An 18,153-nucleotide genomic window follows, 5' to 3' on the forward strand; every position below is an offset into this window, starting at 1 on the left:
GTGAGACGCCGGGCCGGGAGGGTTCCCTGCTTACGCGGTGGGTTCTGACTTTTTAAAAACTCAGCGCGAAATCCTGGCGCCCCTTCCCCACGCGTTTGCTCAAAACGCGGGGCGGGGAAGTTAGGCGGGAAAAGGGATTGGGTTTCTTTTTCCACCGGCCTAGAGGGGCTAGAGTGAGAGTCCGGACGCCGGCGGACTTCCGGTGGTTCGGGCCGGCCCTGGGCGTGACAAGAAGTGGGGAGTCGGGTGGGTAGGAAGCCAAAGGGGGTGTCTTGGACGGCCGAGGAGTCAGGCGGGCGGTGGGCCGCGCTGACCCGCCCTTGGCCCCGCCGTCACGGTCCTTCTCCGAGGCCTCCCCACGCCTTGGGTTCAGGCCTCTGGGTACCGGTTTGTCTTCGGAAACTCATGTTAAGCACTTTTCATCCTAGCGGGGAGGGCCCTGAAACAGCAGGGACTAGCTTGTCTGGGACTTGCCTTGAGAGGAGGTTGGCGCTTCCTCCTGTGCCTTGAACCCTGGATCCATGCCGCGGGTGTTCATTGTATAGACACCTTTCAGGCCTCAGGTTATGGTGCCACGGACTTGCCCAAACGGTTTTTATCTTCTTCATACTGATGGAGAATGTATGCCCTGCTGAAAAGTTGTTATCTGAAGACTTAAGGTTTTAAATCAGCAAATAAGTGTTGGAGAATGAAATGGCAACCCATTCCAGTATTCTTGCCTGGAGAATCCCATGGACAGAGGAGCCTGGTGGGCTACAGTCCACGGGGTCGCAAAGAGTCGGACACGGCTGAGCGACTTCACTTCACTTCACCAGTATTTAAAGTCAAGATATTGGTCAGTATATATAAAGTGAAAATGTCAGTCAGTTGTGTGACTCTGCAGCCCCATGGTCTGTAGCCCACGAGGCCACCCTGTCCATGGGGCAAGAATATTGGAGTGGGTTTCCATTCCCTTCTCCAGGGCATCTGCCTGACCCTGGGATCCAACCCAGGTCTCCTGCATTGGAGGCAGATTCTTTATTGTCTGAGTCCCCAGAGAAGCCCCTAGTATAAAGTACTGGTCAGAACTTTTCCTTCTTTTGGGCACTGTTCATATGAATTCCCAGCTTCTTTTGTGTTCGAGTTAGGAGAACAAGTGAATATTGCTCTACCCAGGTGTTGCTGCTGAGTAAGATAGGGCATTGGGTTAATATAAGTGAAGCAGGGAAAGCCTACTGGAAGGAACAGAAACTTCATTCAGAAGATGGATAGATTATACAACGAAGACTACTTTGATTTCGAAGGCACTCACCAGGTTTAAAAAAAAATTCTTTCAAACTATTTGGAAGATTGTGGTTACCTTCACACTTGGTTCCAGGCTTACATGCTGTGTGTGTGTTTTGTTTTCCCTAAGAAATTTTCTAGTCCTACTCAAAAATCTCTAGTAAGATTCACTAACCTATGTACAATTACAGTTAATTGGTTAAAGTTGTGTGGCTATCACTATGGCGTTTCTACAACTGTTTTTGGTAGTGCTGCATAAATTTCTAAGGCAGGGCAGTTTTCACTTCGGTGATAATGGGAAAGGGACAGGGTAGAGAGAAGCAGAAAGAAGTTGAAACAGTAGTGTGGTAGCCTTAAAAGTAACTGCACAATGGCCTAGTGCTCTGCTTAGTTACACATCCATGAAAATCCTGGGCTTATTTAACCAATATTTATTGAGTTGTATCAGTTGCTGGATTTGATAATGACGTACATTGCCATTGTCCATGTTATCTCAGCCAAGAGCTGTATTTTTTTTTTCTAGTGACTGAAGAGCTTTTCATCTTTGACATTTAGCATTCTCAATGAAAGGAGTATTTTCATATATATGAAATTTATTTTCTCTTTGTAGTTGGAAATTAACTCATTTAAGGTGTGTTCTGAATGATTAATAGGTATTTTGACCCCCTAACTGAATTTTGGAAATGTTAAGTGAGGTTCAACACACTTTGTTTTTTTTTAGTATCAGTGTCTCTTCGATTTCAATATTGTAATGTTGGTGAATCTCCAGTTTGAATATAATATGTGGGCTTTCCCAACCCCAGTTGACTTCAGAATCCTTATTTCTGGGAACGTGCCCCATAGAAGACATTTTGAGAAATGTATTTAAGTGGAGGTTTCTTTGTTGTTGTTTTTATTTTTAATCACAGCCTCACCCCTTCTGTCAACAGAAGTGATGCCACCAAGAAGAAAAGAGAAATACAAGCTTCCTATTCCACTTCCGGAAGGCACAGTCCTGGATGACATGGAAGGAAAACAGTGGGTGCTGGGCAAGCTGGTTGGCTCTGGAGGATTTGGTTTGATATATTTAGGTAAAGTATAAATCACCAGATTCTCTTTATGTGTGTGACTGTGACTTCTTAATATTTTGAAAATTGAAATAAAATAGAATTCATAAATGTAAGTTATATGAAGATAGGTAGTGTTTAGTAGAATGTCTCTGCTAGGTTCAAGATATTACTGACCCTAGTCTCTTCTTGTCCATGTCTTTCTAAATGACTCTTAGAAAGTCTTTTCAGAGCACAGTTACACAGTCTGCCAGACAAATGGTTAATGTTCTGTTTTGAGAGTGTGTTTTCTTGGAAACATCGATTTTTATGACTCAAGAGAACACAACTCTATGATTATGAACATTTTCCATTTGTGAATCTTAATCATTAATGTTGAAGTAGTGTAAGGTTTTGGTCATTTCTTCACTAGGTCTCACTAGAGAACTGGGTCTTAATACTCCAAGGCCATCTATTGCGTGGAATGAATTAACTTCTCTCTTGTACATCTAGATTGGTACTAGTTATATGCTATCTTTAGGATAATTAACAGACACTTAAATATAGTTTCTGTGTTTTTTGGTACAAGTAAGGAACCTAAGTTGAGTGTGTTTTTATACTACATTAAAAAAATTTTAAATCACATTGACTTTAAAAGGATTGTTCAGGGATAACAAAAGTTTTTTATAAATAAAAAACTTTTATCTATAGTTTTAAGGATCGAGGGATATCCATTACAAGATGAGATTTAATTAATAAGATGAATATTAGTGATTAAAAAAAAATCCTCTCAAGGAGAAATTCTAAATATATTGACTTATTACATCTGTGTCTGGAGGCGTTTAAGAAGTTGGTAAAAAAGCCTTCTTTGGAAGAATCTTGGGTTCCTTATTAAATATTTTAGAGTACAGGGGAGGAAAGACATTCCCTTTGCTCTCCTAAGTTTAATATCTGGGTTTATGAAATAAACTGATAGAAGGAAGATTAACAGGAGAAAATGTATACAAATATATTAATTTTTTGATGTTATGTGCACAGTAATATTACAGGGGGAAAAATAGTTGAATAAATATCCTAAAGCATGGTAAGATTTGAGAGCTTACATGCCATCTTAATAAGGAACAGTACATGATTTTTAAGAGACATTACTAGGTCTGTAGAAGAGTGGATGGGGGCTGTGATGTGATAGTCTGTAACAAAGTTTGGGAGTGATGTCAATTTCTAATCTCTTCTGTGATGAGTCAGTCTTTCCTGGTTAATGAAGCTCTCCTAGATGTAATTTAAAACAGTTGAGTTGTGGGTTGTTGTTTTTTTTTTTTTGGTGAGAGGGTTGGGTTCTTGTCTTTAGCCAAATAAAGGGAGTTCAGAGAAAGCCTTTCCCTGCATTTGCTATTTTTCAAGTGCCTTCAGTTCAAAATAATCCTTTGGCCAAACAGGCATATTTTACGGTGACCTTTTTGAACTGTGGTGTTGGAGAAGACTCTTGAGAATCCCTTGGACTGCAAGGAGATCCAACCAGTCCATTCTAAAGGAGATCAGTCCTGGATGTTCTTTGGAAGGACTGATGTTAAAGCTGAAACTCCAATACCTGGGCCACCTCATGCGAAGAGTTGACTCATTGGAAAAGACTGATGCTGGGAGGGATTGGGGGCAGGAGGAAAAGGGGACGACAGAGGATGAGATGGCTGGATGGCATCATGGACTCGATGGACTTGAGTTTGAGTGAACTCCGGGAGTTGGTGATGGCAGGGAGGCCTGGTGTGATGCATTCAGTTCACGGGGTCGCAAAGAGTCGGACACGACTTAGCGACTGAACTGATTCTGCCACCCTTCTCATGCAAATGTGTTTCATGGATCTTGAAGGATTAAGCTCCTCTTCTAATGAAGTTGAGTTTGTAGTATTGAATAAATGGGTGAAATACAGTGAATAAGTAACTTCTTATTAATCACCTGAGTGTCTAATCTAGTTGGGAAGATAAGACCAACACAAAAGTATAGTGTGGGTTAGATAAAGAACAACTTCCCTATTTAAAGGGTTTGAACTTGCTTGGAAAATGTTAAGTACTAGATTTAGTGACACAAGCAGCACTGTTTAACAGAAATGTAATGCAAGCCACATATGGAATGTAAAATTGTCTAGGAGCAACATTAAAAAAAGCAGCTGAAATTTATTTAAATAATATGTATTATTTAATGTGATATATCTAAAGTATAATTCCAACACATTATTAATATTAAAAAAGGGAAATATTTCACTTCTGTAGTTAAGTGGGACTAAACCAGGATATGTCTAGTCCCATTTTAGGGGCCCAGTAACTACCTATAGGTAGTGGCTTCCATGTTGAATGTTGCAGATAAAGACCCTGAGAGGACTTGGAGTCTACAGAGAGTATATTCTTTGAAGAATTAATTGTTGGTTGAAACTCTGAATTGATGAATTCTCTTGTATAGATGAGCGTTAAGATCTCTAGTATATTGTCTTGACTCATGGTCAGAGAAATGGAGTTGAATAAGTTATTTCTGATGTGGCTTGGATGTAGCCTTGGATTGCACAGCTTATCAGTTATTCTAATGTTTGAACTATTTTGAGTAATTTCAAAGAACTACAGAAAAGTATTAATTTAGTCTTATTTCTTTTCTCTTTTTAAATGTAAATATTATATGTGTTAATATGTATTTAAATTTAACAGCATGTTTAATGTGTGTGTATGCATACATATATGTGTATACACGTTACTTGTGTGTTTCCTGTTGTGAAAAAGGAATTTAGGCACGTGGAATTAGGAATTTAGGCTTAGTCATGTGATTTATTTGCCCCTATTGAAATATAGAAAAAACCTTGCTTCTTTCAATCTAAGTGATGCACATATTTTTTACTTAATTTTTCTCAATAATATTTAGTTTGCAACAATTTTCAAGATTTCATAGTTATGAAGTACCCACTACTAATTTTAGAACCTGGATCCTGGATATATGAGCAAATGTATGTGACTGGCGTAAGATTTTAAAGAAATGTTTAGCTATTTTGAGGAAAAGTTGTGTGTTGCAAATGTTGTTACTGTTCTATCAAAAGTGGCACTCATAAATTATAATCTCAGCTCTTCAGTGAGATGCTGTCAGCAATAAGTTTGTTAAAATTAGTTTTTACGTATTATTTTCAAGCTGAGACAATCCATATGAAATTATATCATGTTTTGCATTTTAGCATGGTTCTCATCATTTCCTGTATAGATGAAGTAGCCTGCCAGTTCAGGTTTCCCTAATACCTTCGTGTCCAGCTACATTGTTAAGCATTATATTTTCCAGATACACTTTGAGCAGACGCTTCATCAGCACTTGTCACCTAAGGCTGAGAAGAGACTAACCGCCCTGACTGACTCATCTGTGCATGTGCAACTGTCCTGTAGTTTTGAGATCAATAGCCAAAGCCTTTCAGTAGTCAGCAAGAAGTAAAGGGGAAGGGGCAGAGATGTTTTGTGTTTACTCTCAACTTGGAGAAATAATGTTCCTGTAGCAGTAACAGAAGTAGTAATAAGAGGGAAAAGAAAGTCTGAACATAAAACAAAGTTCTTCCTTTGCATTTGAAAAGAGAGGAGAGGAAAAGGAAGAAAGGAAACTGTTTCAGGGAATGCGAAAGCTTGCAGTAACCTCAGGATCAAATAAGTGAAAAAAAAAGTTCTAAAACTTCAGGAGACAGAACTAAGATTTTGAATTTTACTTTAGTGCTAGGTATAACACAGAACCAAGCAAACTGGGGAATTTCATAAATTACAGCTTAAGATTTTGACCTGAGCCTTTTGCAAACTGAGTGACTTTCATCTACTCAGGAATCTCTGTTTCTATCCTCTAGGATTGAGGTAGTAATACTTGCAATGATTAAGGTAATATTTTTAAAGAATTCGGAACTTGATAAGCCGTTCACTGGAATTGATTTATTTATTTAGAACGTCTCATTCTCAGTGATGGCTGAACTCGAAATTCGGTGTCTGGTGCTCAGATTAGCACGGTGACTAAGACATGTATGGGAGGGTTTTTCCATTTGTCCTCCCATGGACTGTGATGGGCTTAGCTACTAAATGTGGTAAAACTGAGAAACAGAGAATGTCAGTGGAAGTCTATAACATTTTACTTGCCAAAGTGTATGTTTTTCCCATTTCAATTTACAGTAGTAGCCATGATGACATAGTGAAAAGTTCTCACATAAGCTGTGTCTTATGTTTCAGATATGAAACGTACTATGTTTCAGAATTAGTCAAAAATCTAGAAAAACAGAACTGTAGCTAATAAACTTTAGCCAAATTCCTTTAAAGTCTTCTTATATGGCTTTCCCAGGTGGCTCAGTAGTAAAGAATCTGCCTACCAATGCAGGAGAGATGGGTTTGACCCCTGGGTTGGGAAGATCCCCTGGAGGAGGAAGTAACAAATGATAGAATGATTCATCTGTAGTTTTATTTTTTAGAATTTGAGCAGAGCCATGACCATTAGCACAGGCTATATGTTTACCAGTTATTTGCCTCAGAGATTGAGACTGAAGTTGGACCACTAAACCCACACAAGCCAGTTTGCTTTTTTTTCCATAATTATAGATGTCACCCTTAACTCCAGCCTGTAATCTTAAACATAACACTCTTAGTCATAAAAACTTGAGACAAATTAACTATAAAATCTGTATATGCTTTATTGACAGTAAATCAAGAGCATTATATTTTATAAATAATGTTATTATAACTAAAATTAATTCTTGAAGCATTAAGATCAATCATTTATTCATGGATAAATGTTTAGATCAAGTGACTGCCATACATTTCTTGGGTAATCCTCTCAGATTAGCTCAATTTTGTTCTTTAAAAATAGAAGAAATCTTTGTGGGGTGGGGCAGAGAGAAAATAGAGTAACTGAGAGTTGTAGATATTGTCAAAGTTTAACTCACTTAACGATGAAGAAATAGACTTCTATCTAAATAGAAAAACATTTTTATGTGTGGTTTTTATTTATTGTATTTTCTTGTTTGGTGGCTCAGTGGTAAAGAATCTGCCTTCCAGTGTGGGAGATGCTGGTTTGATCCCTGGGTCGGGAAGCTCCCCTGGAGAGGGAAATGGCAGCCCAGTCCAGTATTCTTGCCTAGGAAATCCCATGGACAGAGGAGCCTAGCAGGCTACAGTCCATGGGGTCGCAAAGAGTCAGACACGACTTAGTGACTAAACAATAACAACTTTCTAGTCAGCTAGAATGGATTGATTTTTAAGGTATGCTGAGTTATGTTCTGAAGAGCCTAACGATAATGCCGGCAACAAAATAAAGTCACTAAAACATGCATTGCTTCATAATATATTGCTGTGTTAAATGTTATTTTGGCAGTGTGTTATAGAGAACACTTTGAGATAGGCAGTTAATCTGACCTAACACAGTGCAACATTGTGGTCCCACCACAGTGCTGCTGCTGCTAAGTCGCTGCAGTCGTGTCTGACTCTGTGCTGCCCCATGGACGGCAGCCCACTGGGCTCCCCCGTCCCTGGGATTCTCCAGGCAAGAGTACTGGAGTGGGTTGCCATTTCCTTCTCCAGTGCATGAAAGTGAAAAGTGAAAGTGAAGTCGCTCAGTCGTGTCTGACTCTTAGCGACCCCATGGACTGCAGCCTACCAGGCTCCTCTGTCCATGGAATTTTCTGGGCAAGATTACTGGAGTGGGTTGCCATTGCCTTCTCCCCCCACCACAATAGTTACTAGGAAATTTTGCAGATGATACCCTGGAGGTGAGAAGAAGGAAATAAATATGAAATAAGGATAACTTGTACTAGAAACTGTTGTATATAAGATAAATTAGTTCCCAGCTGAAGGTTTAAGAGGTAATAGTTGGTATAATCCTGAGAAGGCAATGGCACCCCACTCCAGTACTCTTGCCTGGAAAATCCCATGGACAGAGGAGCCTGGTAGGCTGCAGTCCATGGGGTCTTGAAGAGTCAGACACGACTGAGTGACTTCATTTTCACTTTTCACTTTCATGCATTGGAGAAGGAAATGGCAACCCACTCCAGTCTTCTTGCCTGGAGAATCCCAGGGATGGGGGAGCCTAGTAGGCTGCTGTCTATGGGGTCGCACAGAGTCGGACACGACTGAAGCGACTTACCAGCAGCAGCAGCAGTTGGTATAATCTCAACAGATGAAGAGATTGCTTGGGATTTTGTGAATTTAATAAATGTGTTGTACCTTTCATAAGAATTTAAATTTCCTAGAAGTTGTATTTTAATTTTGTATGTGCTGACCATTGGCTGTTAATTTTGAGTTTTAAAAGCACAGTGTTCATTTAATTACCAGCTAAGAAATCTGCTGCTGCTACTGCTGCTAAGTCACTTCAGTCGTGTCTGACTCTGCGACCTCATGGACGGCCCCCCACCAGGCTCCCCCGTCCCTGGGATTCTCCAGGCAAGAACACTGGAGTGGGTTGCCATTTCCTTCTCCAATACATGAAAGTGAAAAGTGAAAGTGAAGTCGCTCAGTCGTGTCTGACTCTTCAAGACCCCATGGACTGCAGCCTACCAGGCTCCTCTGTCCATGGGATTTTCCAGGCACGAGTACTGGAGTGGGGTGCCATTGCCTTCTCCAGTGCATGAAAGTGAAAAGTGAAAGTGAAGTCACTCAGTCGTGTCTGACTCTTCAAGACCCCATGGACTGCAGCCTACCAGGCTCCTCTGTCCATGGGATTTTCCAGGCACGAGTACTGGAGTGGGGTGCCATTGCCTTCTCCGGCTAAGGAATCTAAATACCTGCAAACGTTTGGATTCTTTGTATAAAAAGGAAGCATTCTCCTAAGGTTTACTTAGTCTTTGCTTATCTTTTTCATTTTTGTAAGTGTCTGATCTTTTTAACATATTTTATATTATGGGTCTTCATTTTCAGCATTCTACTGTCAAACTCTTTTGCTTTAAGGGAAGATTTACAAACTGCTCTGTTCTTCAATAATTTATGCATTATGTCTCTTCCACTGCACCTGTTACTATCTTACAATGGTTTCAGTGGTCAAGGTTTTTAAATTTGAAGCCTATCGCTATAGGGAAGTTTCTTCTTCATGAAATGAGTTCACCTGTATTGTCACACACACACACACACACACAAAACTCTCAACTTTCGGGAGCTTCTGGCTTCCTTATGAAATATGAATGGAGTTTAGCTTCTGAAGTGTTTTAGGCTTTTTTCTTTAGGTATGGAAGAAGAGTAAGAAGTAGTCTTCTTTAAGAAACAGGAATATCTATGTTTATAAAATAAATGAGAAGAAAATTAAGAAACTCTAAAGCTCTAAATAGGAGTATTCACTAGAAACTAGCTATTTGGATGATGAAAATTTGTTCACCCTCCTCACTTAACGATGATTCAAAAATGTTCATGGATCCTATACTGCTTACATACTTGGTTTTGCAGTTCGTGCATCTTCAGAATGTTTGTCCCTTGTAACTCCATTACATGAACTGAGTATATTATGCAATTTTCTACATGAAAGGGCATTTTAAGAGGAAGGACATAAAACTCAGCAATTATTTCAAGAAAATTTTTGAAGGTTTCCATTCTTTTAAAAGGGAAAAAGACAGTCGTCCTGACTTCATTTAGTCAGGAAGACTTTGCTTTAACATCTCCAATCAAGTAATACTTGAGGGAAAAGATTCTGTAGAAAGATATCCATTGAAGGCCAGAAACATCTACAGATGCAGTGTGATCCTAGGCAATGAGGCATGTGGCCCTTCATTGGCATTATATGATAACAGGAGGATCTTCTGGCAGAAGAGCTGACTTTTGCTGCGTTCTGCATGCTGCCCCTCCAAGCCCATCTTTGATTGGCACCTATGCCCTATTGAAACTGGCATCACACCTTCTGAATGGGCACAGTGCCAGCCAAGCAGATGGGTATGGGCAAAAGCATGCCAGAAACCCAGTATGTGCATCAAGTTTAAGTATCAGGGGCCCAAACTCCCATCCAGGGATATAAAAACTGCAGTCTGTTGAGAGCTTTTTGTGCTTAAGGTTAAAGGACATGCCATTTCTACTCCAGCTTAGAGGTTGATTAATTTTGAAAGTCAAACAGGAGCTCCTGTGGCAGTGTCAAGCAAAATTCTATCTTTGGTGAATGAGAATTACTACATCATGTAGGGAAGAGAAAAGTATTGTAATGAAGTTTCCAGTGAGAGTTACTCTCCTGCAAGTGCCTCCAGCACTTAAGCAGCATGCATTCAGTGGAGATGAATATTTCTGTTCTCCAGCAGAGCCAGGTGCATTCAAAGCCAGATCTTCAACCTGCTGCAGTAAAGAACCCTAAATTTAGAAAGGGCAGGTAAAGTTTGGAAGAACTCCTTGGTGGCAGCTCTCACCATGAGCCGATGAGGCTTCACAAAAGTGTATAAAGGAGATGAAGGAAAAACTCCAAATTAAAAACCTTCAGATTACTTCAATCTGAAACAGAAAGATCTTTAATAAAGGGAAAAGTTTAGTCCTTTCTCTAAATGCAGAAAATTTTTTGAATTTTATATCAATAAAAAGTTAGTTTACCAAAACGTTAGAACCGACTTAATGCATAAGTAACAAAGCTTCCTATTCTAACATTTATTTCATTGCATGTCTATCATGTATATAAACTTCCCTTCTTGAATAATGGATTTTGCATAAAATTGAGTTCTAAATATCATATTCCTTATGATCGTCTCACACCAGCTACAGAACTGGGCAAAAATGAAAAAAAAAAGGGCATCATTTCTTGTGATCACTTTAATCGTATTCTCTAAATGCTCTTAAATTTACAAGAATGCCTATAAGACCAGCTGTGGCCAAGAGAAGCTTTTTGTAATCGCCTTATAGCCATTGCTTTTTCTTTTCCACTGTGTAAACTTTATCTATGGAGCAGATTCCATGAGACCATTGTGAATACTTCAACGTATTCAAAACATATAACTGCCACAAATTAAACTACTAAAACTAAAGCTGGTGCATTGTAACTGCCAAGTAAAGCTGGCACGTCCCTCCGTCAGACTGCGGGAGAGTATGCCATACAGTCCTCAGAAAACACAATTCATCCAGAAGCACTCTTGTCACTTGCTCTGATATTAAACCAGAGAAAGTGACATTAATTAAAGAAGTGACATGAGCCAACAAAAGCAATGAAATTCTAAGCTTTGGCTCGTGCAGACCTTACTCCAACTTGCTCTGCTTAGGTATCATGGCCATGTAAGAGGAGTATGGCTACTTCCCTTCTCCTCCTCCTCTCATCTTTCCATTCAGAAACATCGTTTTCAGGCAACTAAAATTTCATGCCCAGGGTTGCCCTAGCCAGTTGGTACACTGCAGGGTTTCCTAAAATAGTCATGTGGTGGCATGTGATGCATTTACTGCAGTTGGTAACTGCATGAGATGAACAACTAGGGACGGAGGCGAGTTGGTCTTACAAAAAGGCAAACAGCAGCCGAATTGAGCAGAGTCCATAGACTGAGTAGACTGAGAGCTAGGGGAGTCTGTTGCTAGGATCACTGGTGGAAACAAATGATGGCTGGTAGGCCTTATGAAAATTCTAACACACTAACGAGGCAAGCAGGGGAGTAGCCACCACTTTTCTTGCTTGCTCTTTGTTCCTTCCTGTAATACGTCCTTTCGCAGTGCTTATCTTATTTCCTGTGATTTCCATTTGTAAACTGTTTACCCTCCACCAATACAAGATTATAAACTCCTTGTAGGCCTTCTCTCAGAATGCTTCGACAAGGCCCGATACATAATAGCTTAAAAAATGATTGGTTAAATTAAAACTAGTCTGTTGGGGAAAAATAATTTTCCCAACAGTTGGCTTATCTGTGATGAAATTTTGTGCTGTTGGTATTATAACATGTGGCATGTGTGTAAGGTTCTGTGTTTTTAGAGTTAGAGGCCTTATTTTATTTATCTTGGGGAGCTTGAGGGGATATAAGTTTCTGTTCATTCTCTTTCCAAGTATGTTTTTTAAATATAAGAAGCCATGTACTTAATCCATAGATTATAGGATTTACTGAGGGAGTCTACTTTGCTAATGCACAGCACAGAGAGAGTTAAAAAAAAATGGACATTAAGATTAAACATTAAGTTTTGTGTTTAGAATGAAACAGTTCTACAGAGTAGCACTTAATTGAAGTAGCCTTAACAGCAAGTATAAACTTTTGTGGAGAAAATAGATGGGGTTTAATGTTAAATGGATTGACTTATAGGCATGTAAATATATTTCAAAAATCTACTTTTCAAAGAATGTAAACACAACTTTAATGGAAAATAAATTGTTGGTATTTCTATTAATCCAAGTGAATGAAAGATTTGATTAAGAGTTTTGTACGTAGTCAGAAGCTTTTGTTATAGTTTCTGGGCATGGGTGTTTTATGTTTGAGATCAGGAATTTTCTGTGTAATTAGTCATGAGGTTTAATGTACATTTTTAATATCAGACAGACAATGGCTTCAAAGAGACAGCAGTGCTGCAAAGGAGCAAGAAAAGAAGGCCAAAGTTGACACACACAGAGGCAAAACAGTGTAGGAAAAATCAACACGTTTTGCAAAATCAATCATTGAAAATGTGTCAGTGTTCAGGAGACTGTCTTTAATTTGCAATCCAAGTGAAAAAGAGTATTTAAATATGAGAGGCAGTATTATTGAGCCCAGCATGCCTGCTACCACTTGTTTGACTAGCTCAGAATAGAACACTGAGAGGCAAGGGCTCAAAGTTAAATGAACATTTATACATTTTAAAATCAAATGAAAGATTCAGAGTATATTCATGAATTAATTTTTTTTCAGAACCCTAAATTTAATCAGCTGGAATTACTTTTAAAGTGCCATTCTATTTAACTTTTGGGAATGATGAATTTGCCTTTTAATAGGAATGCTGTATTTTATCATGAAGATGAAACAAACTGTCTTTTGTTAATTATTCCCCAGAGACACTGGCCATTTTTCTCTCCTATGCTTAGTGTGGAGTAAAGGCAGCTTCCCGCAATTTATATCAAGCAAGAGCAATCGGAAGCTACAACATGTGTGAAAGAGGCTCGTGGAAGGCTTAGCTTAGCATCCATTGTAGCTGTTCTGAAGGCCACCTAATGAAATTCACAGAGGTGGTGTTAACCAAAGCCTCACTGTGGAGGCCGTGAACACAAGACACAGAGCAGTGAAAAGGAATGAAAGTAAGAATCCCTGGTAAAGACTAGCAGATGAGTCATATGTGTCTGGGGCATGCTGCCAGGCATAGTTTCTGAAACCTTTTTTAGGAAATCTTCATCCTCATCCACTACTAATAGAATCTTTTACTCAGTGTGTGCCAAGCTCTGTGTTAAATGCTTCATATGGATTATTTCATTTAATTCTCCCAGCAGCTTGACAAGGCAGTTTTGAGGCCTAGGAATTTTAAGTAATTTGTCTAATTGTCTTCCATCTCCATTTGAACTCGGGTCTCTCTGCTCTCCTGGTTGGTGTCTTTTGTCAAAGAACACTCTGAATTTATTACTAGCCAGAGAAAATAGTGACAAATGACATGCCTGTGACATGCTCATTTCTAAAGTAACTGAAATATTTAATTGATAGTATTGGCAGCTAATTTAAGAAATATGTTAGCGCTGATGCTGATAATAGTGTCATTTTCATTCAGATTGACAACTTGAGGTGTAGAGCATTCGTGATATGTTTTTAATATTTTCACAAAATCTGTGAAAGTACATCTGATATTTATAGTAAATCTAATGTTAAGAACTGGAAAAAATACATATACTAAAAATGTACCTAGAACAAACAGTATTTTTATGAAAAAAAACGTGAGAATAATCAATCAGTAGTGCATACAAACTGATGGGAAAGATTAGATTTTTCTGCTTTTTAAAAATAAGTATGTCAAAAAAAAAATAAGTATGTCGAGTTTATGGGGATATTATGCATTTGTTTTGAGGGTAATAAGCAACAAGGAGATCAAAAGAAGCCTCTTTAAATCCCTATGACAGACTTTAATAAGCATCATGTGAAAATAGATTTTTTTTACAAATATTGAATTGTTTTTGGCATGTCTTTTTTCCATTGGGTAATAATTAAAAGATATACTATTTAGGAAACTAAGTCTTTTAAGAAAATTAAAAAAACCCAAATACTTGGATAAGTGAAATGTTGATAAAGAATATGTTTCTTTATAGAATTTGTTCATATACCAAAATATTTATAAGTATAGTTTAAAAAAATTATTCAGTCAACATATTATCAGATCAGATCAGATCAGATCAGTCGCTGAGTCGTGTCCGACTCTTTGTGACCCCATGAATTGCAGCATACCAGGCCTCCCTGTCCATCACCAACATATTATTATACACCAATATTTATCATGTACCCATAGATGATTTTATGAAAAAACTATAACATTTCACGTACAGGCAAATCTTTATGTTTTTAATGGAGAAGTGATACTTATTAGATATTGTAATGCTAGTTTCATGCTTTGATACTTTTTTCTTGCCAGTATATACATAGCAAGGAAAAGAATGAACGAAGTATAATATTGCATTAGAGGGCATGTTACTGAGCACTTTTGGTGATAGTTATTAATTTCAGTTTCTGGAGAATGTGAAGAAAAATGCTCTTCATTACACTTCATCATGTTTCTATTAAAGGATTATGTGTTACACTTCTGACATAGATTTCCAGTATCAAATGTGAGTACTGTATTACAGTTGAGGATGGAATATTAGTTATATAAACCTTCTGTCTTACAAAGTGTTAGGAGGATGGTAGAAGGAAAAGTAGTAAAACCCACTGAACAATCCCCATACAATACACTTCAAGACAAATGAAAAGAAAGCCATAGAATAGCCAGGACATGGAAGCAACCTAGATGCCATCAGCAGACAGATGGATAAGAAAGCTGTGATACATAAACAATGGAATATTACTCAGCCATTAAAAAAATACATTTGAATCAGTTCTAATAAGGTGGATGAAACTGGAGCCTATTAGACAGAATGAAGTAAGCCAGAAAGAAAAACACCAATTCAGTATACTAACACATATATATGGAATTTAGAAAGATGGTAACTATAACCCTGTATGCGAGACAGCAAAAGAGACACAGATGTATAGAACAGTCCTTTGGACTCTGTGGGAGAAGGTGAGGGCGGGATGATATGGAAGAATGGCATTGAAACATGTGAATTATCACATGTGAAATGAATTGCCAGTCCAGGTTTGACGCATGATACAGGGTGCTTGGGGCTGGTGCACTGGGATGACCCAGAGGGATGAGATGGGGAGGGAGGTGGTGGGGGAGTGAGTTCAGGATGGGGAACACATGTACACCCATGGCGGATTCATGTCAATGTATGGCAAAACCAATACAATATTGTAAAGTAAAATAAATAAATAAATAAAACTGAAAAAAAAAAGGTTCAAGAAAAAAAAAAAAGAAAGTCAAACAAAGTTGCATATCTAACAGACCATTGTTGTGTGATGAAAAGGGGAAGAAGAAAAGCTGTAAGACTTCCATGAGACTAGAATTCTCATTCTAGTAGAAAACATTTGAGCAAGTACAGATGTTCTGAAATTAACTACTTTAAATTGAATGCATTATGGAATCTATGTTAAAAATAAGAGGTTTTTGGTTGGGGAAGGACCTTTAAATTCCTTCTGACTCTGAGAATCTGTGAAATCCTGAAAGATGGTGAGAGATACTAAAACATGGATAAAGGCTTTAAGGAAAGAATTGACCCAGCTGAACAAAGAGTTAGTTCTGCTATTAATAAGCAAGCAAAATAAATCTAAGCCACAGAAAAATGATGTAAAGAGATCATCAAGAAGAAAAACATAATGGTTCTATTATCTGTTTATTTAGTATGTTTTTGGAGAATAAGAATATTATATGAAAATGTAAAGACTTGCAAAATAGAGACCATGTGGAATGATATAAGGAAGATTTCCCTTATTTGAAACCTAATTTCATCATGAATATTAGTGTTTCAAAAAGTGAGAGTGGAGCCAAAACTCTTGCATAGTAGCTTTTTAAACATAAAATATATAATATCAGGAAGGGAGTTCAATAACTACTTCAGCCCTTAATTCATAGACTGACAATAGAAAGAGACCTAAGAGAAATATGGCTATCATTCCAGTATACTATTTGGCCAAACTGAATTCCTCTTAAGAGAGAAGGAAACATTTGAGGATTTAGGAAGTCTGAAATGATTTTATAATAGATTACCACAAAGATAAAGTAGACTTGAAAGTATGTAAGTGAATAAGACTTCCAAGAGATAAATGAATTACAATATTGAGAAAAGATTGATGATACAAAGTAAAAAGTTGAGTGAAAACTGGAGTTATGGACATAATTTTATAATACATTTTGCATTTCTAAAATAGAGTCAAGAACTGTGGTTAGGACTTACAGGATTACGAGTTAAGCAGAAAAGTTGTTATGTATCAACTCATCAGGCAAGCTCAAAATGTATTTAGTTAATAATAAGGAAAACATCTGAATTAGAGTATATCGGTGTGGAGTGAGAAATAAATGGATTGAAAGATAGTCTATTATAAGATAAAATGTGTAATATATACCACAACCAGTAAATAATTAGTGAAGGGGAGCAGAAAAGAATAACAATAATATAAATTTGCAGAGTGTTGTATTATAACTTGTTATTTGTTGTTCAGTCGTGTCCGACTCTTTGCAGACTCTAGGGACTGCAGCATGCCAGGCTTCCCTGTCGTTTCCCATCTTCCAGAGGTTGCTTAAACTCAAGTCCATTGAGTTGGTGATGCTGTCCAACCATCTTGTCCTCATATCATAATTGTATTATAATCAGTTCAGTACAGTTCAGTTCAGTTGCTCAGTTGTATCCGACTCTTTGTGACCCCATAGACTGCAGTACAATTGCCAGTTACCACACTAGACAAAAAACTGTCTGAAATCTATTAAAAAATATCATTGACCAAAACCCCATAACTACTTGCCAAAAGAGAAATACTTGAAAACAATAAAATATTAAGATATTAAAGAATCAAGTTTTTTCATGCACGTGTAAGCAAAGAGTAAGATGAGCATTTCAAAAAATTATCTTATTTTCTACAGTAAAATATCATTACGAGAACTAGACAAGATAAAACCAAGTGAAAATAAAACGATAGAATTTGATATGGCCAGATTGCTAGTGTTGTGTTTTTTTTCTTAGAGAAAAGAGAAAAAAAAAAAAAAAAAAAAAAAAAGAAAATCTAGCAGATATTCAAGAACATGTTACAAATATAACTAGAGGTATTATAAACAAAGTCAGGAAATGACTAATCAGTCACCTGTTAGGTCTTCATACTGGTCTCTATGGAACCCAAATATACAGGTAAAAGGAGTAGGGGCTCTGGTCCCTCCACCCATGTTTCAACCTGAGCATTCTCCATTGTTCTAATCTTTTTATCAGGCTGAAAAGAAACATTTCATTACTAAAAGAGTTTGAAGATAACTGATTATACTCTAATAATTAGTAAGCTCCAAAGTAAAGCTCCCAAAGAAAGGCAGTGCCAAAGAATGCTCAAACTACCGCACAATTGCACTCATCTCACATGCTAGTAAAGTAATGCTCAAATTCTCCAAGCCACGCTTCAGCAATACGTGAAACGTGAACTTCCAGATGTTCAAGCTGGTTTTAGAAAAGGCAGAGGAACCAGAGATCAAATTGCCAACATCTGCTGAATCATCAAAAAAGCAAGAGAGTTCCAGAAAAACATCTATTTCTGCTTTTTATTGACTATGCCAAAGCCTTTGACTGTGTGGATCATAATAAACTGTGGAAAATTCTAAAAGAGATGGGAATAGCAGACCACCTGACTTGCCTCTTAAGAAACCTGTATGCAGATCAG

The 18,153-nt window shown here is 37.8% G+C and overlaps 1 protein-coding gene across 2 annotated transcripts in view; it reads left to right on the top strand.

Annotated features, from left to right (window-relative positions):
• Positions 1-6: 6 nt before the first annotated feature.
• Positions 7-18,153, top strand: part of VRK2 (vaccinia related kinase 2) — a 108,892-nt gene continuing 90,745 nt past the window's right edge. For both annotated transcript variants that reach the window (XM_010862942.1, XM_010862943.1), the window contains exons 1-2: positions 7-37; positions 2,193-2,333. In XM_010862942.1, the coding sequence (XP_010861244.1) occupies positions 2,198-2,333 (136 nt within the window). In that variant the 5' untranslated portion in view covers positions 7-37; positions 2,193-2,197. The remainder of the gene's footprint in view (positions 38-2,192; positions 2,334-18,153) is intronic.

This window comes from Bison bison, unplaced genomic scaffold, assembly GCF_000754665.1.
Source record: "Bison bison bison isolate TAMUID 2011002044 unplaced genomic scaffold, Bison_UMD1.0 scf7180017864486, whole genome shotgun sequence".
Lineage (NCBI taxonomy): Eukaryota > Metazoa > Chordata > Mammalia > Artiodactyla > Bovidae > Bison > Bison bison.